The sequence below is a fragment of the Acipenser ruthenus genome, chromosome 45 (genome assembly GCF_902713425.1).
Source record: "Acipenser ruthenus chromosome 45, fAciRut3.2 maternal haplotype, whole genome shotgun sequence".
Taxonomy (NCBI): Eukaryota; Metazoa; Chordata; class Actinopteri; order Acipenseriformes; family Acipenseridae; genus Acipenser; species Acipenser ruthenus.
The window spans coordinates 639,602-658,948 of NC_081233.1; the positions used below are offsets into that span (position 1 = coordinate 639,602).

The 19,347-nt window shown below is 44.1% G+C and overlaps 1 protein-coding gene across 2 annotated transcripts; it reads left to right on the forward strand.

The window, feature by feature from the left end:
* Positions 1–4,026: 4,026 nt before the first annotated feature.
* On the forward strand, positions 4,027–11,402 carry LOC117965879 (C-type mannose receptor 2-like). Of its 2 annotated transcripts, none has more exons than XM_059013421.1 (7): positions 4,027–4,208; positions 4,734–5,063; positions 6,231–6,572; positions 7,730–7,771; positions 7,864–7,905; positions 8,887–8,928; positions 10,181–11,402. In XM_059013421.1, exons 1-7 carry the CDS (start codon positions 4,142–4,144, stop codon positions 10,564–10,566), a joined length of 1,251 nt encoding a protein of 416 aa, XP_058869404.1. In that variant the 5' UTR covers positions 4,027–4,141; the 3' UTR covers positions 10,567–11,402. The 2 variants fall into 2 exon arrangements, with proteins under 2 accessions (XP_058869404.1, XP_058869405.1); XM_059013422.1 differs by having other exon boundaries at positions 10,184–11,402.
* The last annotated feature ends 7,945 nt before the right edge of the window (positions 11,403–19,347 follow it).

A 19,347-nucleotide genomic window follows, 5' to 3' on the forward strand; every position in this document is an offset into this window, starting at 1 on the left:
TGCGGAGGTGCGGGCAGCAGAGGCAGCTCCTGCTCCTCTGCTCCGGGCGGTGGTGGAGGCAGAGGCAGCTCCAGCTCCTCTGCTCCTGGCGGTGGTGGAGGCAGAGGCAGCTCCAGCTCCTCTGCTCCTGGCGGTGGTGGAGGCAGAGGCAGCTCCAGCTCCTCTGCTCCTTGCGGTGGTGGTGGCGGAGGCAGAGGCAGCTCCTGCTCCTCTGCTCCTTGCGGTGGTGGTGGCGGAGGCAGAGGCAGCTCCTGCTCCTCTGCTCCTTGCGGTGGTGGTGGCGGAGGCAGAGGCAGCTCCTGCTCCTCTGCTCCTGGAGGTGGTGGAGGCAGAGGCAGCTCCTGCTCCTCTGCTCCTGGAGGTGGTGGAGGCAGAGGCAGCTCCAGCTCCTCTGCTCCTGGCGGTGCTGGCTCCCTCTGCTGTGGCGGCTGGGCATGTGCGCGCCGTGCTGCCTTCAGCAGCATAGCGAGAGGCTGCTGGGGGACACCAGCATCCTGCCCTTCTCCCCCCCAAAAATTTTCAGGGGGTTGAGCCTGTAACCCCTCCCCTTCCGGCTCTTGGGGCTGAACCAGCAGGCATTTTCCCTCTGCTGGTGGCTTGGGTCCCAGGGCTGTGGAAGCCCCGACTTGCCTCCCTTTGGGCTGTGGACGCACCGACTCCTCCCTTTTGGGCTGTGGATGCACCGACTCCTCCCTTTTGGGCTGTGGACGCACCGACTCCTCCCTTTTGGGCTGTGGACGCACCGACTCCCCCCTCTTGGGCTGTGGACATTCGGGCTCCCCCCACTCAGGCGTAGGACGTTCGGGCTCCTCCCACTCAGGCGTAGGACGTTCGGGCTCCTCCCACTCAGGCGTAGGACGTTCGGGCTCCTCCCACTCAGGCGTAGGATGTTCGGGCTCCTCCCACTCAGGCGTAGGATGTTCGGGCTCCTTCCACTCAGGCGTAGGACGTTCAGGCTCCTCCCATTTGGGCTGTGAAGGCAAAACCAGCAGGCATTCACCCTCTGCTGGTGGAGATGGGGACAGCAGGTACTCACCCTCTGCTGGTGGAGATGGGGACAGCAGGTACTCCTCTGCTGGTGGTCCTGCTACCTGGGCTGCTGTTCCATTTATGGTTGCCTCCAGGTAGCTGAGGACAAACTCCACACCTTCCTCCAAGGTGTTTGGGGTGTGTTCCTCCTGATAGGCCTCCCATCTCTCACTGTCCATCATCCACAGGGCCCGGACGACTATGGGCAGAGACTGGGCCTCCAGCCCAGCATTCTCTAGGAACCAGCCCCGCAGTTTGATGGCGTCTTCTGCCATTGACTTTTTTTTTTTTTTTTTTAATCCAGACCCCTCCTGGTCTGACGCTTGGAGGCGCGGCTATCCCACGATGACACCACGTGTCACAAAGACGGCCAGAGTGGGTGGCGTCAGACCGGAAGCAGGAAGGAATACAGAGACAGTGGTTGTGATGAGCTGAGTGCAATGGCTGCACTCAGCGTTTATTAACAAATAAAAAGGTTTTAAACGGTACACAAAACAGGACACGGCACTACACGCCAAAATAAAAAGACAAACAAAACGGACTATACAGTAAACGGACAGACACACAAACAAACACGGTGAGTTTTAAATAAACAAGTATCGTGCTGGTCCTACCAGCACGTAATAGCAATTGATATTTAAATGTATTTATCCTTCTCTCTCACCCGTTCTCCACTCACCGAACACCTAACCCCGAGTGACAGAAACGTGCATCTATATATACTGTTGTGCTGGGATTCAATTACTAATTAATTATTCACTTGAATCCCAGCACGTGAATTAATTCTGTGCAACCCCGTGCTCACATATTACATTTAACCAGCACGTGAAGTGATTTGTGCTCTCCTCGTGCTTAAATACAAATCTACACTTTAAATACACGTGAAACACAGACCCGTTTATATCCCGTGTACCAATGACTATACACCAACATTAACACACGCACGCAACATACATACACAGAACACACAAATGCACACAGGGGCGGGGCACTTTGCCACGAGACTAATCAAGATTTCCATTACACAAGAGTAGATGTTAAAACTTCATGCTGATTTGAACTCGGCTCTCGCCAAGATAAGCACCAACTAAGATGTAGCTTTACAGTAAACTAATGTGATCCATATGTGTTTTCATCCATTTACGTTTCCTTCCATATGATGATGTAGATATCCTTCTGCCTGGTGTTGATGGCTGAAGTGTAATGCTGGCTCCAGGGATCAGCTTATTTTGCCTCCCTGACGCATCAGCACACACAACGGCTGCAATGCTGGCTCCGGGGATCAACCACAGTGCGGTCTCCCCAGCGCATCAGCATGACAACCGTCTGGATTGAGCTAAGTAGGGTACATCTCTGGGGTCTTCAAGTGGGCACCTTCCATCCTCAGTGTTTTGTCGACTAGCCCACGACACCTCAAGAGGGCACGATGGTGATTCTGGCGTCCCAGCATCACCCCCCTCCGTCCCCCACTCAACTCAGCCCAGCTTACTTACCTGTACATCAGCGTTTCTTTCTTTCTATTGTGCTTGAGATCCCCAGCCAGAATCTTTCCTACTCAACCACAGCCAATAACTACAGGAAGCACTTGATTGCAGTTATTGCTGCTAAAGGTGGCGTAACCAGTTATTGAGTCTAAGGGGGTGATTACTTTTTCACACAGGGGAATTGGGTGTTGCATAACTTTCTTTAATAAATAAATGAAATATGTATCAAATTTTTGTGTTATTTGTTCACGCAGGGTCCCTTTTATCTAATATTAGGTTTTGTTTGAAGATCTGATGAAGATCACAGAATGTTACAGTTGTGCTGCTTCTCTGTTTTTCTCCCAATTTGTGAACTGTTGGCAAAATATGGGTCTTTCCTGGCCGAGGGGGTCTGATCAGCATTTCTGATCAGACCAAGCTGGTACTGTTTGTTAGAAACACTGAAATTGTAAAAGCTCCTCTTTGAATTCCTCATGAAGGTGATGATGCTTCTTTGAAAATGGCTGCCTGTATGTCATGGATGATTCGAGATCGGGCAGGAAGGTTTTCATTCTTTTCTCAGCAGTCAGTCATGTTGCTGTTGTGTATTCGGGCAGTGATGTATGTTCCTCTTTTCTCAGCAGTCAGTCACGTTGCTGCTTGTGTATTCGGGCAGTGATGTCTTTGTTCCTCTTTTCTCAGCAGTCAGTCATGTTGCTGCTTGTGTATTCAGACAGTGATGTCTTTGTTCCTGTTTTCTCAGCAGTCAGTCACGTTGCTGCTTGTGTATTCAGGCAGTGATGTCTTTGTTCCTGTTTTCTCAGCAGTCAGTCACGTTGCTGCTTGTGTATTCAGGCAGTGATGTCTTTGTTCCTCTTTTCTCAGCAGTCACGTTGCTGCTTGTGTATTCCTGTGTATCTGCGTTTGCGTACTGAGTAAATTACACACGGCGATAACCCGTGTCTCTGCGTTTGCATACTGAGTAAATTACATTGATTAATTATTGATAACCAGTGTCTCTGCGTTTGCATACTGAGTAAATTACATTGATTAATTAGTGATAGCCAGTGTCTACACATTCACAGACTTAAACTCATTACTGAGAATATCAAACTGTCTGCAATGTGATCTACAATACCCAACTGAGAATAACGAAACAGGAATAAATTAGCCAACTAAAAAATATACTTCTGGCGTAACAACTTTCGGAGAATTTTGCCCCTTATTTTTAAATAACACAAAGATGTACTTGACTGTAGACAAGAAGCAGTTTGTGATAAATTGTAGGATTGATGAAAACACAGTTTGTTTTGGGTTCAGAGCCAGCTGACCTCCACAGCTCCCAGCCTCTCAGCTGCTGTTTGTTTGTGTTTACAGAGACCAGCAACATCACTGAGAGATACACCCTGATTGAAGAACTGAAAACCTGGACTGGAGCTCAGCAGTACTGTAGAGAACAACACACCGACCTCGTCAGTATAAAGAACGCTAGTGAAAATGAAGAAATAGTGAAGAAAGCGCAGGGCAAGCCCTTCTGGATAGGCCTGTTCAATGAGCCCTGGAAGTGGTCACACCAGGGGGATAGCTACACATTTTACAACTGGAGAAACGGGGAACCAAACAATTGGGGAGGGGTTGAGAAGTGTGTGATGAGTAAGACTGGTGGATGGCATGATGCTCCCTGCAATGATCAGAAGTCTTTCATCTGCTGTGAGGGTGAGGACCCTGTTCAGAATGTGTTCTCATTTAATTCAGTGTAAACCTTCAGGTTCAAAGAGGGAAGCATGATTAGATCTCTTCAATAGGTCCTGGTGGTGACAAATCTACCAGTTTCCACTTTGAGAATCAATCACAGAGAGTCTAATTGGGGTTAAAAGGGTAAAAGGTAAAAGGTATTGTGCTGTCCTGTGCTGTGCAATATCCTATAATAACAAGACATGTTCCTTTACACATTCTAAAATAACATTAACATTGATTGACAGTGAACTGAGTTTTTCTCACAACGATTTCTTTGGCTACCTGGTGTTTCCATGACCTTCGTCACTCATCCCAGAATGATACTCGTGTTACAGTACAAACCACAAGCATGTTAGTATATTTATTATCACCATACAGTTCTACTAGTGTCCTACATTCTTACAAGACCAGTATTCTGTGACTGTTGGTTCCATTTCCAGTGGAAATCTTTTCTCTGAAGAACACGTTTTCACTCATCTTTATTGTGCTGTCCCCTCTCCCCAGGCGGCTCCTCTGGTCAGTGTTTCTATGGAGGAACTGGGAAGACATGGCAGGAAGCTCAGAGCTACTGCAGAAACCAAGGCAGAGACCTGCCCACCATTCAAGACCAGGCCAGGGTTAATGAGCTTATAGGTCTTATACCTTCATTTACTCTATATAACTTGTATTACTGGATCGGGCTGTATCATGACAAAGAGAACTGGCAGTGGTCCAGTGGAGGTGATGTCATCTACTCCAACTGGGAACCATACCTCTTCTGTGCTTCAGTCAATGTGGAGGGAGAGTGGGAGGATTCACTCTGCAGTCAGGGAAACTATTTCATGTGCTACAGCGGTGAGTTGAGATTCAATTCCTTTGTTAATGAAACAGCTGACTGGACTGGGGGTTGAAGCCAGGTCCCCTGGATACTGCACAGGGGCCATAATCTTGAAACGTTCAAAAGAAGAAACATCCTCTCAAATACAGTATGTTTCTAAGTTTGTTATTAAGAAAAGTGTTAAGAAGTTGTGTTATTCATAACACAGTTTCTTATGATTGTTTTTCCTTCATAAGAAACTTAAGAAAATGTGAATTCAAAGAAATGTGCTTATTTTTTGTTTAGATTGTTTATATTCCAGACAGCAAAATCCTCGTCTTAAATATGTAGCCCTTATTATATATGTATAAGAAATATGTTTAGCAGTTAAATAACTATTTGTATTAGAATAAAAGGTGATAAAGAGGGTTGTAGCTTTGCTGTATTGTGTGTAGTGGGCTGAACCTCACATGACTGATTCGTTTGTTATGCAAATTAGGTTTGACAGGTATTCTGCAATATATAAAAGCTGCATCTCCCTGTTGCAAGTTAGTTTCAGTCACCATGAGCAAAGGATCTGACAGACTCATACACAGCTGATAGCACAGCAGGTGCTCGGTTGGCAGGTGCTTCCCTAACCAACACTAGGCTGCATAAATGCCATGTTTCATGAGGTACAGCCTCCACAGTGATGAGCCAGTCTTGTTGCTCGTGACAAATGTAACTTCTCTTTCACTCCCTCAGCCAATCAGGTTCCTAGTAGAGTGCTCATTATCATTCAGTCGACGCCCTCAGAGCTTTAGAATGTTGAAACTGTCATTGGAACTTCAAAACAGACAAATAGCAGCCAGTACAGGAAAGACATGAAAGCACATGGGGAGGGGGGGAGGGGGGGGGGGGGGGATTCATAATGATCCTGTTTGCTTCATATTGATTGTGCACCGACTGTGAGGAAAATGAATGATCAATTTGAAAAAGAACAATGATTATTCCTAAATCATTAAATAGACTCCCCCATCCCCCACTTTGCTATTAAATACTTTTCAGACATAAACTAAAGAGACTCCCATGCACTGCTAGAGATGCTGCTTTTCATGAACTTGATAGCTGAGCCGGATGTGACTCGGGTTCAATCACTATACAACAGGAGAGCCAGCGCACCTCCACAGCTGACATTGATTTTGATCTGCTGTTTGTGTTTACAGAGACCAGCAACATCACTGAGAGATACACCCTGATTGAAGAACTGAAAAACTGGACTGAAGCTCAGCAGTACTGTAGAGAACACCACACCGACCTCGTCAGTATAAAGAACGCTAGTGAAAATGAAGAAATAGTGAAGAAAGCGCAGGGCAAGCCCTTCTGGATAGGCCTGTTCAATGAGCCCTGGAAGTGGTCACACCAGGGGGATAGCTACACATTTCACAACTGGAGCAAAGGGGAACCAAACAATTGGGGAGGCAGTGAGAACTGTGTGATGATGAGTAACACTGGTGGATGGAATGACTATGGCTGCAACAATCAGTTGCCTTTCTTCTGCTGTGAGGGTGAGGACCCTGTTCAGACTGTGTTCTCATTTAATTCAGTGTAAACCTTCAGGTTCAAAGAGGGAAGCATGATTAGATCTCTTCAGTAGGTCCTGGTGGTCCACCAGTTTCAATCACAGGGTCCCTGCTCAGCCTGATGGGATGGTGTGGCAATGTGCCCCGCCCCTGTGTGTATGCTTGTGTTTTATGTTGTATGTTGTGTGTGGTGTGTTAATGTTGGTGTATTGTAGTTGGTACACAGGATATAATGTGGGTAATGAGCACGAGTATTTAAAATGTATAATGCATAATTAATTCACGTGCTGGGATTCAAGTGAATAATTAATTAGTAATTGAATCCCGATACAACAGTATATATAGATGCACATTTCCTTCACTCGGGGTTGTGTGTTTGAGTGGAGAACGGGTGTGGAGAAGGAGTAACTAAAAGTGAAAGAAAGTAAATATAAGTTATTTGTACTCCCCGTGTTTGTTTGTCTGTTCATCCACCGTTTGTTTAAATGTTAGTCCGTTTTGTTTGTCTCTATTTTGGTCTCAAGTGCCGTGTCCTGCTTTTCTGTTTAAAACCTTTTGTTTGTTTATTAAAACACTGAGCGCTGCCGTGATTCAGTTACACACAGTACGTCTGTCTCTGTGATTCTTTCTGGTCTGAAGTCCTCTCTGCAGCTAGCCTGTCACAGATGGTCAATATCCTTCCAGAGGTAATGGGGTGATGTGGATTGCAGCTATCAGTACCCCTTGTTCTGCTGTGACTGAAGGCTCCCTGTTCAGTCTGTGCTCTTGTTCAGCTCAGTGTTTGCACCCCAGTCTGTGAGCAGGGACTCAGAGGCTCAGTCCATCTGATCCTACAGTAGCTGTCTGACCTCCAGAGCAGGGCAGGGGGTAGCCTAGAGATCTGAAGAACCAGAAACCAGCCCGGTCATTAAGAGTGTGAGAGGGAGCAGCTCCCCCTCATTGTTATACCCAGGAGAGACGTGTGCTGTGATATACATTCTTACTGCCTATTTATTATATTTATTTGAAAACAATAAACCATGTCATTCTCAGCATTGCCCTGGTGGAGACAGCAGCATAGACACAGTTTCATTTAAATTCATTTGAACAATACACTTGAAACAGGAAACACTAAATCTTCTTCTTGTGTGTTTTCTTTACAGATTCAGACCCCACAAGCCCCCCTTCCACTGCGGTCTCTCAAGGTATGCAGTGTAATCACTTCAGTGGATTCAGAACCACTGCAGGAATCTGGATTTGCTATAAACTTTCTTTTTTTCTCTATTTCTTGTTACAGAAGCAGAATCCTCGAGCCCCCCTTCCACTCCGGTCTCTCAAGGTAAGTGCAGTTTGAAGATGGCAGTTTGTACAGTGTGATTGACAGCCCACACCATGAGTTATACATGAATCTCAGTGTTCTTATCAACCTCACTAATTCAACAGGGAGTTCACCATTGCCCTGGTGAGGACAGCACCACACACACACACACACACACACACACACACACTGACACAAACACAAATACTCACACAAATACACACACACACACACACAATGATACATACACACTGACACACACACCCTGACAAACACACACACAGATACACACTGACACACAGACACACACACACACAATGATACACACACACTGACACATACACACACACATGCACACACACACACACAATGATACACACACACTGACACACGGTCTTATTGTTTTACATGGGGTTTATTTAATGGCTGTGTGATCTCTTCTGTGCTGCACATTACAGACGACGTGGGTCTTATTGTTTGACATGGGGTTTATTTAATGGCTGTGTGATCTCTTCTGTGCTGCACATTACAGACTACGTGGGGTCTTATTGTTTTACATGAGGTTTATTTAATGGCTGTGTGATCTCTTCTGTGCTGCACATTACACACTACGTGGGGTTTATTTAATTATTCAGCTCAGTGTTTGCACCCGTCTGTGAGCAGGGACTCAGAGGCCCAGTCCATCTGATCCTTCAGTAGCTGTCTGACCTCCAGAGCAGGACAGGGTGTAGCCTAGAGATCTGAAGAACCAGAATCCAGCCCGGTCATTAAGAGTGTGAGAGGGAGCAGCTACCCCTCATTGTTATACCCAGGAGAGACGTGTGCTGTGATATACATTCTTACTGTCTATTTATTATATATATTTGAAAACAATACACCATGTCATTGTCAGCATTGCTCTGGTGCAGACAGCAGCATAGACACAGTTTCATTGAAATGCATTTGAACAATACACTTGAAACAGGAAACACTAAATCTTGTTGTTGTGTGTTTTCTTTACAGATTCAGACCCCACAAGCCCCCCTTCCACTGCGGTCTCTCAAGGTATGCAGTGTAATCACTTCAGTGTGATTCACAAACCACAGTAGCATTGCAATCTCATGTGTCATGTGAACCACTACACCTATTGAAGCCATGTGAGATTTGTGTGCAAAAATAATGTGAAAGCTGAATCTAGCGTGAGGCAACTGCCTGCCTGACACCAGCTCCCTGCAGTGCAACTCGGGACATCTCAACCAGGGCTTCTCAAACTCAGTCCTGGGGACCCCCTGTGTCTGCTGGTTTTCATTCCAGCCAAGCTGTCAATTATTTAACTAGACCCTTAATTGAACTGATAATTTGCTTAATTGGAGCTTTTTACTTGTTTTCAGCTCTTGAACAGTTGCATATTTCAAGTTCGCTGTAACATTTGATAAGTAACTTGAACTGCAACTGTTTAAGAGCTGGAAACAAGTAAAAAGGTCTAATTAAGCAAATTATTAGTTCAATTAAAGGTCTAGTTAAGCAATTGAGAGCTCAGTTGGAATGAAAACCAGCAGACACAGGGGGTCCGAGTTTGAGAAGCCCTGATCTAAACCACTCATTGTAGACTTTTCTGTTCAGTGTGATTGACAGCCCACCTCATGTGTCATGTGATCCACTAGACCGGGGGGGGGGGGGGGGGGGGGGGGGGTCAAAGTGGTCCCTTCCACTCCCGGTCTTTGTTCCAAGCCTGTTCTAAATTGTTTAATTGAACCAATTAAAGCTGCATCCAGTCCCTGAAGTAGTTACTGCTCTCATTTCAGCTGTTAAAGCTGGATTGGAATGGTCCAGCACTGTGATTGGACACCCCTGCACTAGAGCTATATAAGCTGAGGGAGAGTGTGTGCAACTATTCAGCAACAACACTAGGAGAGCTGAAGACTGTCTTTCGGCGTGGAATCCTAATATACAGAGTTACATTATATTGTACAGTACAAAGAATATGTCTTTTTAAACAAAATCTACTGCCTGACAATGTCACCCTGTACTCGAATGATTTTCTCATCAGTAGGCTATGCTGCAGTGTGTACAGGTTACATTGTCGCATGTGAGATGCGAGTGCAGTCTGACTCACGGATAATCTGAACCACAGTGCTGTCATAAAGAAGTGCAGGCTGATGGCAGCTGTAGAAGCACATTTTAAATATTACTGCAAACATTAAACCAACACTCATGACTGGCACATGAATAGCACATGAGTGTCACACACATAAAAGCATATTAAAGTAAATGAAATTATTATTTTTATTATTATTAGTATTATTATTATTATCAGCAGGCAGTCCACTCCCCGAGGAGCTCCACCTGATCTCTCACAGTATGGTCTGGCCGGAGGCTTGGCAGTACTGCAAGGATCGCTACACTGACCTAGTGAGCCTCACAAGCCTGGCTGCACAGAACAGAGTGTCGGAGCTCGTCAGGAACAGCACTGTGTCGCGATTCTGGATCGGACTGCACAGAACCGTTGTGTATGATAAGTGGTACTGGGTTGCTGGTAAGGATAAGAAGGCCCATCTAAACTACACTAACTGGGCCCCCGGGGAGCCCAACAATCCTTACTATGAGCACTGTGGGGAGATGGTGCTGCGGGAGGATGGGGGGGCTGAGTGGAATGATCTGTGCTGCTATGAACAGCTCCCCTTTATCTGTTTCAAAGATTAAAAACATCCTGAAAAGCTTTTACAGCAGTGGCTCTCAAACTATCTCCAGCTGGGACCCCTTTAAAGGCACTTTAGTCTGGAAAAAAAACATTTACTGAAAAAATTATAGAAATACCTCAATCTAAATTGTGTGAACATGGAATGTGTGAATAATAAAGCAGAATGAAATCTATCTGACAGAGTTTGCAATGCCATGTCTGCTCTCTATAAAGAGCTGCTGCAATGCACTGCAGTCATCGCGGATGGAAGGTCTGCTTGAAATGTGGTTGTTAAAAACCTTTCTGTGACCCCCAGGGGGTCCCAACCCCCAGTCTGAGAACCACTGTCTCCACAGAACCCAGAGCTTTACTATAGAGTAGTGCAGCAAAATACTACACATTCCTATCAAAGAGAATCCTCTGTAGCAATCTTTAATGATCTACATCACTGTGATATTCCATTCTGTACTTGTTTAATAACCTATTGTGTGTGTGTGTTCTGTACAAGGCTCGCCATAAACGTACATTTGATAGCATTTTGCTACCAAAACTCTTAATTTGCTACTAGTTTTTTCTGCAGTAGCATTTTTCTGATCCCTTACGCTGCAGTTTATATGACCGACCCTGAGTGAACAGGAATATTATTCTGCAGCAAACAGATTCCTAGGATCCCTGCTTATCACTAAAATATTCAAATAAAAATCTCATCTGGTCAGTTTTAAAGAAGCGTAATGTGAGGAAATGGCCGTTCGCCAGCTGTTTTGAGTTTTGACGTTTTCATACTGTTTTGTTGTCTAAAATTTGTAATACCAAAAGTTCATGGTGAACCACGCCGATGAATAAATGAATAGTTTAAGTAATCACAGAGACAAACTTCAGCGAGACACTCGCGCATGCGCACATCTCAAAGCAGTGCAGAATTCAGCAAGGGCAGAATTCTGTACGACAGCGTCCGGTGAAGATACACGTGAGGAACACAATGCAAATCATATGGAGTACAAATACTTTCACTAATCACAACGTGCTTACAATTTAAAAGTTTATTTTATAGACCAAAAGTAAAATTAAATAACTGATAAAACATAACAATGTTATAATATAACAGACAGTGACCTAACAGGATATGAAGTTTATTCAGTGTCTATAAAATGCTAATTTAATCTGTATGGAGAATAGAGGCTCCAGTCTTGTTATAATGTTAATCCTGGTTTCACCCACGCGAAAAATGAACACATAATAGAGAGAGAATTATTACTTTATCAAAATTATATCTATGAAAAAAATATATATATATATATAATAAATAAATCAGGAGCAGATAGCTAGCTATAACGCTACCATGATCCAAGTAACGTCTTCCTTGCTTTATCAGTACGGATAAGAGAAGGGACACAATATTGAGGTGCATTAATTTATCTATCTATTCATTTATCTATCCAGGTTTCTTTTTAGGTGATAGGTATCTAGGTGATAGTTTAGGTTATTCAGTCTATTTAAAACAGTGGTAGCTGTTTTATTTTTTTAATATATATAATTATTAGTTGAATAAACCTCTACTAAATAAGACCATTTTTTATTATTATTTATTTAATTAGCAGACACCTTTATCCAAGGCGACTTACAGAGACTAGGCGACTTACAGAGACTCGGGTGTGTGAACTATGCATCAGCTGCAGAGTCGCTTACAACTACGTCTCACCCGAAAGACGGAGCACAAGGAGGTTAAGTGACTTGCTCAGGGTCACACAATGAGTCAGTGGCTGAGCCGGGATTTGAACCGGGGACCTCCTGGTTACAAGCCCTTTTTTTAACCACTGGACCACACAGCCTCCTTTCCAGGCAGCTAGCAAATCCTCACTACTGCCTTAAAAAGATAGCTCTATGCCTCTATGATTCTCTATTGTTTCTGCTCCGAGCATGATCTCCTGTGCTTACTAACTATTCCAGCAATTGCGGCTTCTGAAAAGACTCCTCAAGGCTGATTGTGATGAAGCGAGGTGGGGAAGCATACAAGTGTTGCTCATACTTCAGTGTACAATGCTTCAGGGCTTCAGTGCGCTGCGCAACGCTAATATGCTTCCCCACCTCACTTCCTCACAATCAGCCTTGAGGAGTCTTTTCCAAAGCTGCTTCACTTGTTTTTTTTAATTCTGGATCCACAGCTGTTTAAAATGCAGCTTGTTAATAAACTGCTGCATCCTGGTACCTTTGCTGTGGCTCACTTGGTCTGATTGAGGACGCAGCAGCAGTTTGGTTTTAGTTATTATCATCTAGAACGCTGCCTTTTGAAATATCTACATGATCCAAACTGAAGTGTAAAACACAAGCAAACAAAAAGGGGTCCAGTGATAATATTGTGGGGTCAGTAAGCTTTCAGAAAATGAATCGGACCACCTTGGTTAGCAGTGCTTTAGTATAGGATAGAGGGGAGAAGCACAGAGGGGGGGATGGGTTAACTTGCCATTCTCATTACTGTTTCTTTTAAGCACTTTCTTGTCTTTAAATATAACAATAGTTTTACAATACTGTGTTAGTTTTTACATAGTTAGAAGTTTTTATATATTTAAGAGCGTGTGTCTGTAGTTGGCCCTGTATGAGGTCATCAGCACCAGTATACAAAAACTCCACTTGGAAAACAAAAGAGAAAGAAACCTTTTATTTTCCTTGTTTGCACTTTTGTGTTGCTTCCCTGAGCTGCAGCAGAGCGGACAGTCATACCCTCTGCTGCTGCAGGTAGTGGCAGGAGTGAGTCTGGTTAGGGTTAGGCCTGTTTAGTGACATCAGAGTGACACAAAGAGTGGCCAGAAAGCTTCAAGGAGGGAGGAAGCTTGTGTGCCTGCCTGCCTGCAGCTGAAACGACCTGCCTCTAGGGAATGCAAACAAACTGGACAGCCAACAAGGCCTGGTTTCTGATGAAGCAGATTGCACCTTATGCTATTCTGTTGAATGTAGTAAACAGGCACATCGTAGTTATATTTGAATATGATGCTGCAGTTTTAACTAAACAGGAAACATGTAATAGAGTGAGTCATAGCTCACTGTTTATAGTCTGTATTTCTGTGTGGATTTCTTGGGATTATAAGATTAATAAAGGTTTACTGTTTGAATCATCAGTCTTTTTGTTTCTTGATTTCTGTATATATAACAAATATCACTATATCACTAAGAACTTCACAACATTTTAATACACTACACACTACACACTACACTTTGTACTATTATTATTTATTTATTTATTTAAATAATACATACCAAGACCGAGACCAAACGTACCGAGACCAAACATACTGAGACCAAGATCGAGACCAAACATACTGAGACCAAGACCAAGATCGAGACCAAACATACAGAGACCGAGACCAAATGTACTGAGACCAAGACCGAGACCAAACATACTGAGACCAAGACCGAGACCAAACGTACCGAGACCAAACATACCGACACCAAGACTGAGACCAAACATACCGAGACTGAGACAGAGACCGAGACCAAACGTACTGAGACCAAGACTGAGACCAAGACCAAACATACCGAGACCGAGACCAAACGTACCAAGACTGAGACCAAGACCAAACATACAGAGACCAAGACCGAGACCAAACGTACCGAGACCGAGACCAAACATACCGAGACCAAGACCAAAACCAAAATAGAGAATTAACATACCGAGACCAAACATACCAAGACCGAGACCAAATGTACTGAGACCAAAATCGAGACCTAACATACTGAGACCAAGACTGAGACTGAGAACAAACGTACCAAGACCGAGACCAAACATAAACATATATTTTTGTTGTGACCAACTAAACTAAATTAATTTTTGCTAGAAGAATAAGAACAACAACGATAATAACTACTTATTACTACCGAGACCAAACGTACCGAGACCAAGATCGAGACCAAACATACTGAGACCAAGACCAAGATCGAGACCAAACATACAGAGACCGAGACCAAATGTACTGAGACCAAGACCGAGACCAAACGTACCGAGACCAAACATACCGACACCAAGACCGAGACCAAACGTACCGAGACCAAACATACCGACACCAAGACCGAGACCAAGACCAAACATACCGAGACCGAGACCAAACGTACCGAGACTGAGACAGAGACCGAGACCAAACGTACCGAGACCAAGACTGAGACCAAGACCAAACATACCGAGACCGAGACCAAACGTACCAAGACTGAGACCAAGACCAAACATACCGAGACCAAGACCGAGACCAAACGTACCGAGACCGAGACCAAACATACCGAGACCAAGACCAAAACCAAAATAGAGAATTAACATACCGAGACCAAACATACCAAGACCGAGACCAAATGTACTGAGACCAAAATCGAGACCTAACATACTGAGACCAAGACTGAGACTGAGAACAAACGTACCAAGACCGAGACCAAACATAAACATATATTTTTGTTGTGACCAACTAAACTAAATTAATTTTTGCTAGAAGAATAAGAACAACAACGATAATAACTACTTATTTTTGGAAAGCAAATTTTCTTTTGATAAATCAAATAAACACAAAAAATGCAACAACTGAAAAATGTGTTCTATTGACTTTTTCCAGTTACAGTCAATTCACTTACACACTACATAACCTGAAAAGGTGTATAAAAACATTTACATTAAATAGTTACATATAATTGGAAACATCTTAAAGAGGGTCCTGATCAAAATGGAAGACTTGACAGGTATGTACAGACAGTCATATTTCTCTGCATTTGTGTTACTCACACAATTTTGTTAAGGTAACTAATATATCACAGGAAATGTATTTGGTGGCAGGAGGACAGTTTGCTTCATGGGGGAGGCTGAGAGACGCTGTAGCAGTACGAAGTCTGATGTGTTAAATTTAGTAATTTGAATGCTGCTCTACAGTATAATGGTTACATTATGTTGTATAATAGCTGTCAATGTATACATGTGAGTGAAATTATTATTATTATTATTATTATTATTATTTTAATTTAGGCGTTGCCAATTTGGAATGGACAATTATTTTTAGGCTCAGCTCACCGCTATCACCCCTGCGCTGACTCGGGAGGGTGAAGATGAACACACGCTGTCCTCAGAAGCGTGTGCCGTCAGCCGACCGCTTTTTTTCACACTGCGGACTCGCCACGCAGCCACCTCAGAGCTACAGCGTCGGAGGAGCGCGGTGAGCCGAGGACACCCTTGCCGACCTAACCCTCCCTCCCCCGTACGACGCTCGGCCAATTGAGCGCCACCCCCTGGGAGCTCCCGTCCTCGGTCGGCAAAGGAATAGCCTGGACTCGAACTCGCGACGTCCAGGCTATAGGGCACATCCTGCACTCCACGCGGAGCGCCTTTACTGGATGCGCCACTCGGGAGCCCCATGTGAGTGAATTTTGAAGGATAAAAAAGGATATATGATAAAAGAGGAAATAAAATAATCTTGAATGTTTATGAATGAGACCAATCTGTTTGCTGCCTGCTATAAAGACCAAGACCAGACCCGACCCGACATGCCGAAACCAAGACCCAGACCAGACGTGCCGAGCCCGAGACCCGGAGCAGACATGCTGAGCCCAAGACCAAGACCCAACGTGCCGAGCCAGAGACCCAGACCTGCCAAGACCAAGACCCGACGTGCCGAGACCAAGACCTTGACCTTAAAATGTGGCCTCGAGACTCCATTTCTCATTGTAAACAAAAACAAATCTTAGAACTGCCAACCGACACAGAATATAGCGAAAAATAATTCATACTGCTCAATCCTTTACTTGAACACATTACAATTCATAGCAATATAGAGTTAATATAAATGTAGTATAACTATGGAGATAGTGATATCTGGTAGCCCTTCTTGACACCCAGCACATTGCGATCGTGTAGAAAGCATCGGTCATTGCGTTATTGTTATTATTATTATTATTATTAACCACGCCGATGCACGTACAGTACAGGAGGACACCTGACAGTTTAGCACAATGCAGTTCATGCACCGCGTTACAAACGGGACGGTGCTGCACAGAGCGGGACAAACTGCGATTCAAATCTCCTGCAGTACTACAGACAGGACGCCGATACTCATCTCTGATTAACCCAACATGAATACAAATCCGATCCGAACTCAGTCTGTTTCAAAGAGCGCTCAGAGTGCCGGCGCCGGAGAGTCTGCGAGCAGCTTTAATAATAATGAATGCGCTGCTGTGTCTGCTCGAGTCTCGCATCAAACTCCCGGTCCTCTATATAATATGAACACATTACACACCCCCGAACCACACACGGGGTTTCCAGAGGGTGGAGTGAATTCAATTCCTATAACTCACCGCTCTCTTTCTCTCTCTACCTTATATTCTTTCTGTTTTCTCGTGTCTTTTTCTCCAAGCAACCCAAGCAATGTAACTTCCGATTCCGACTGGTGCACGGATTTAAAGATCCCCCCCTATAGGGGAAACCAGTGTCTACATGTTGTTAAGTACCGGTTTGCTAATACCTCACTTGGGGCTCACACCAGGGACTACTTCCAGTAAGAGACGTATGAACCGCAGTGAACAAAATAAATAAAAACTTGCATTCATAACAAAAAACAAACATATTCGGCCCATATAAATCTACACACTTTTTGTGATGCTGGAACAGGGTATATATATAAGGAGTGTTGATAATTTCACCCTAAACTTGCATACTGAAAGTAGCATGTCAAAGCAAGAAGGAATCTAATCAGCAGAATATGCCTGTGTAATCACAACTCAGAGGCAGGCAGACCTATGGCATCACACATGGGACTACAGACACGGGCAAGGGATTCTGGGAATTGTAGTTTGCTTGCACCATTGTGATGGACTAATTGTATAATGAGATGGCACCGTCATTGTAGGTGAAGTGTCTGTTATGCTCATTCGGCCCAGATTGATTAATTGAGAAAGAAACCAGAATAAGATCTGTAAATAATTGGCTAGAGGCAGAAAGAAAGGCAGAAGAAAACACAAGACAGGACTCGGACTAGAGAGATAGACATACCATCAATTTTCAATCGTCCTTCTTTTTATTGTCTTCTTAACCAAAGACACCCGCATCATAAAGAACATTATATGTTTTGACTTTAATAATTACATTTTTTATTGATGTCGATCTTTTTTATTTCTGTTTTAATGTCGCGTGAGCAAGACAGACAGCCTGACAGCAGCTACCTTTGACCTTATTTCTGATTGGTCCATTGCGATTCGAACAACGCTTAACAAAATACAAATAAAACAAATGTATTTCTGTATTTGCTCGCTTCATTCGGGCCGCTTGTGTTGTGCATTACTCCATTTTAATCAATAGTTTTCATTATTTTTGCTCGCGTCCGGTGTGCATAGCGCTTTTAACATGCAAGCCCATTGACGCGTTTGATTAAGCAATGTAGTGCACCGTTTCACGCAGTAGCCAGAACTGAAGGATTACCCTACAGAGACCAGTGCTCTAACTGTTTGCCCTGGAACGACCCAACGAGCGTGCAACGCCCCCTTTTATAACTCAGCTCCGTCCCTTTATGCTAATCGAGTGCCGGAGCGAACAGCTATCCCATTGGTCCCCAGCCGCTCACCAGGACCAATGGGCACACACAACTAACAGCCAATGACAGGGAGCAGGGCGCACCCTGCGTGCAGGACAGCTCGCACAGCCACAGAGACAGAGCGAACCCGCAGCTACAGGGAATACAGACGAGGGGAGAGCAGTGTTGCCAATTTAGCGAATTTGTCGCTAGATTTGGCGACTTTTTAGACATGACGGCGATATTATTAATGTGAATGCGACAGAGAGCTAATTTAGCTACTTTAAATAAAATCTGGTGATAATCTAGCGACTTTCTGTTTCAAACAGAATAAAACATAATACTTGAATAAAGATAACGCCATACAACTTCCTTCTGTTTCTATAGGTTATAGCAACTGTCAATTTGCAGCTAATGACCTAGATCCCGCCTATCCCACCAACTCCCTGCTGTTCCTATAGGTTGTAGTGACTGTCATTTAGTATTTTGATGCATAGACTTTACCTACCCCCTCCCCTTACCCCAGAGTTCAACAAATCAAAGCTAGTTATCTTTACGATTGACAATATACGTAACAGCTCGTGCCGTGCTTGCTCTACCTCGGCGGTTATTTCTTTTCGAGGCGAGTTCAGCTGTTAGAAATGGCGGATAAATTGTCTAAAAAATATGAACAACATTTCCGAGAGACATGGTTAAAGGAGGATGATTTCAAACTTTGGCTGAAGTCTGTTCCTGGGATGGCAAACAAAGCTTACTGTAAGTTTTGTAAAACTACACTGAATGCAAAAAAGTCGGACCTGATTAAACACGCAAATGCTGCAAAGCACATTGAATGCACAAAACCCTTCACGGATACCAGGCAGGTTCGTATGGATTCATTTGCTTCATCTTCGCCGAGGAATGTAGTTGCAGAAACAGAAGCATTTTTGGCTCTATATATTGCAGAACATAGCGCAGTGCAAAGTGTCGACCATTTAACCGAGTTGTGCAGAGCTCGGTTTAAAGATTCTCATGCATCTGCACTGAAGCTGCACAGGTCTAAGTGTACAGCTATCATTAATAATGTATTAGGGCCTCATTTTGTTAGTGAGCTAGTGGCAGACGTTGGTGAGAGCCCATTCAGTTTGCTCATAGATGAATCCAACGACATTTCTGTGATCAAGGTGCTTGGCATTGTCATAAGATACTTCAGTGCGAAACGAAAGCAAATTGTTTCACGATTTCTCAGTGCTGTGGAACTTGAAGATTTCACGGCAGACGGAATAGTTTCCGCTCTGA